Below are 2,500 nucleotides of genomic sequence, written 5' to 3' on the forward strand. Positions count from 1 at the left end.
TGTCGCTGTACATGCACTGTCTTTTGAAGATGTCGAGAGTTGACTTGGCCAAGCAGGTTCTACTAACGATGCAGGAGAAGGACGACGATGCCATTCTTACGCAGCTTTCCCAGGCTTGGCTGAACATCCAGATCGTAAGTGTTGATCGATGGAGATGGAAGTGGTATCTTTCGTCCTCATATGCTCATGTTTTATTCCCTCTGTTGCAGGGTGGCGAAAAGTTGCAGGACGCCTTCTACATTTTCCAAGATCTGTGCGACAAATTTTCACCTACCTTGCTGCTGTTGAACGGACAAGCCGTGTGCTACCTAGGCCAGCAAAAGTATGATGATGCCGAGCGTGTGCTTCGCGAATGTTTGAACCGCGATACCAACCACTACGATACCCTCGTCAATTTGCTCTTTTTAACGCAGCAAAAGGAAGGCAACAGCACACAGTTCCATCGCTACCTGACACAGTTATTGGGACACAAGAATACGGCATTCGCGACGATGTACAACAAAAAGAAGTCCGAGTTTGAACGGATCATTAAACAGTATGGTCCATCGAACACGAAACACGTCAGTGAAATCGTAGCTTAAACCGTCGCCAAACGTTTGCCGATACGCTCACTTGCAAGCGATGAAACATGTATTCCAACATCTTCTGTAATCTTTCATCCTTAAATAAGAACTGTGAAGAAACCACCTGACTAGGATTATGCTGTGCGCGCCACTTTGGTACTAGGAACCTATTTTCACCATCTCATCGCGCTGCTGTCTCAGTTGTTCCAGCTGGAAGCAAGATATGATAACGTTAGTATTTTTCAGTACCATCGAACATTGATTGAATACCCAGCTTACCCGGTCCTGGTGCCGTTTCTGCACAGCTTCGCTGGCCGATTTTCGATAGCCCTCGTTGTTAATCGTTTTGTACAGTTTTTCTATTTCCGCCTCGAGCTTTTGCATTTTCTTAATCTGCCCTTCCTTGGCCGGTATTCCGGATAAAGGCGGCTGCAGCGCATCAGCTTCAACACCAATCGTACATTCGTGGCTAGCTGCGGATTTAACAACGTAACTCGTGTTTGCACTGAATACCGTTTCGCTGCTGTGTAGCTTAACATCGTTGCATTGAGTCAAGTGTTGTACCACTGCACGTTGCGCGGACAGCAGAGCGAATAGATCCGCATTTTTGGCATAGATATGAACGACAGGGTTATGCTTGCGGACGATAGGCACGGTGTGCTCGCTTTTCGATTGTCTGATGTGTTGGCAAACAAGCAACAGGCGGTCTATCTTCGATTCCAGCTCTTGGTCAATGCAACGGAGGATCTTACATGCATCGGAAGAAGCGTCGTCCGTTGCCATCCGGGGTAGATGTGAAAGAAGCTCCACAGCGAGAAATGGAGCGAATGGTTCTAGTTGGCGCAAACCAACCTCAAGGCAGTGGAGTAGCACTGTCAAATGTATCGATGCAACGGTAGCAAGCTCTGGTTTCATGTTGATTTTTGTCGTTTCCTGAATGAGAAATGTAACGTTAATTTCTTGAAATCTAACATCGTTCACCTAAAAGTCTTTCTACATACCAAGTAAACGTCACAAAGGTTAGAGTAAAAAAATGTTTTCAGTGCTGCGGTTGCTAAATGAAAGTTGCATCCTTCGAATCCTTCGTGACACGTTTGGACCGTGCTGGCCAGACGACTCAAAATCCACCGATCCATCGGAGGTGCTTTGGCAAGATCTTCAGGCCGCCAGGAGGCCACGCTGGGCGGAAAACGTTCCAAACAACCGAGCGTATAACGTGTTGCTTGCCAGATTTTGTTGAAAAATAGCTTATTAGTGTGCGCATCCTGCACGTTAAAATGTATGAAATGATTTTTCACATTGGCCGAACATAATGTGAAGCGCAAGGCGTCAGTACCACACTCCGGAATCCCGCTGGGAAACATCTTCCGCTGTCCGGCTAGTGACTTTTCGAGCTCCGTTTCTGAGAGTACACCTTGCCGAAAGCTAGCCTTCGTTTCTTCCTGTAACCGCTCCAGGGTTATGCCATTCACGACGTGTTCCGGTTTTATCACGTTGCCCAGACTTTTGGACATTTTTCGTCCCTGCTCGTCGCAAATGATACCATGAAGAAGAATCTTTCGAAAGGGCAACGTCCCCGTTAGTTCTTGTCCAAGCATAACCATACGAGCTACCCAGAAAAACAGGATGTCGTGTCCAGTTTCCATTACATCCAGTGGGTATTCTTGTTGATTGGGTGTTACCGAGTTCGGCCAGCCAGTCGTTGAGAAGGGTAGCAAGGCGGAGGAAAACCAAGTGTCCAGCACGTCGGTATCCTGTTCTATGGTGACCGTTTCGTTTCCAGACATTTCAGCCAGATTTGCCCGTTCATTCACATACTTCGCACGTGCTTCGTCCAGTGATCTGGCGGCAATCCAATGCGTGCAGCGCCCGTGTTGCACACGGAAGGCTGGAATTCTATGGCCCCACCAAAGTTGCCGAGATATGCACCAGTCGTG

The 2,500-nt window shown here is 47.7% G+C and overlaps 2 protein-coding genes across 2 annotated transcripts in view; one reads left to right on the forward strand and one right to left on the reverse strand.

Annotated features, from left to right (window-relative positions):
• Positions 1-694, forward strand: part of LOC125957375 (coatomer subunit epsilon) — a 1,282-nt gene extending 588 nt beyond the window's left edge. The window contains exons 2-3 of the mRNA XM_049690033.1: positions 1-134; positions 210-694. The exon at positions 1-134 is cut by the window's left edge and continues 307 nt beyond it. Coding sequence (XP_049545990.1) covers positions 1-134; positions 210-581 — 506 coding nt within the window. The 3' untranslated portion in view covers positions 582-694. The remainder of the gene's footprint in view (positions 135-209) is intronic.
• LOC125957373 (valine--tRNA ligase) overlaps positions 608-2,500 on the reverse strand; it is a 3,591-nt gene continuing 1,698 nt past the window's right edge. The window contains exons 3-5 of the mRNA XM_049690031.1: positions 1,565-2,500; positions 843-1,496; positions 608-773 (exon numbers count right to left, since the gene is read on the reverse strand). The exon at positions 1,565-2,500 is cut by the window's right edge and continues 1,235 nt beyond it. Of these exons, the coding sequence (XP_049545988.1) occupies positions 723-773; positions 843-1,496; positions 1,565-2,500 (1,641 nt within the window). The 3' untranslated portion in view covers positions 608-722. The remainder of the gene's footprint in view (positions 774-842; positions 1,497-1,564) is intronic.

Source organism: Anopheles darlingi, chromosome 3, assembly GCF_943734745.1.
Source record: "Anopheles darlingi chromosome 3, idAnoDarlMG_H_01, whole genome shotgun sequence".
NCBI classification, from domain to species: Eukaryota; Metazoa; Arthropoda; class Insecta; order Diptera; family Culicidae; genus Anopheles; species Anopheles darlingi.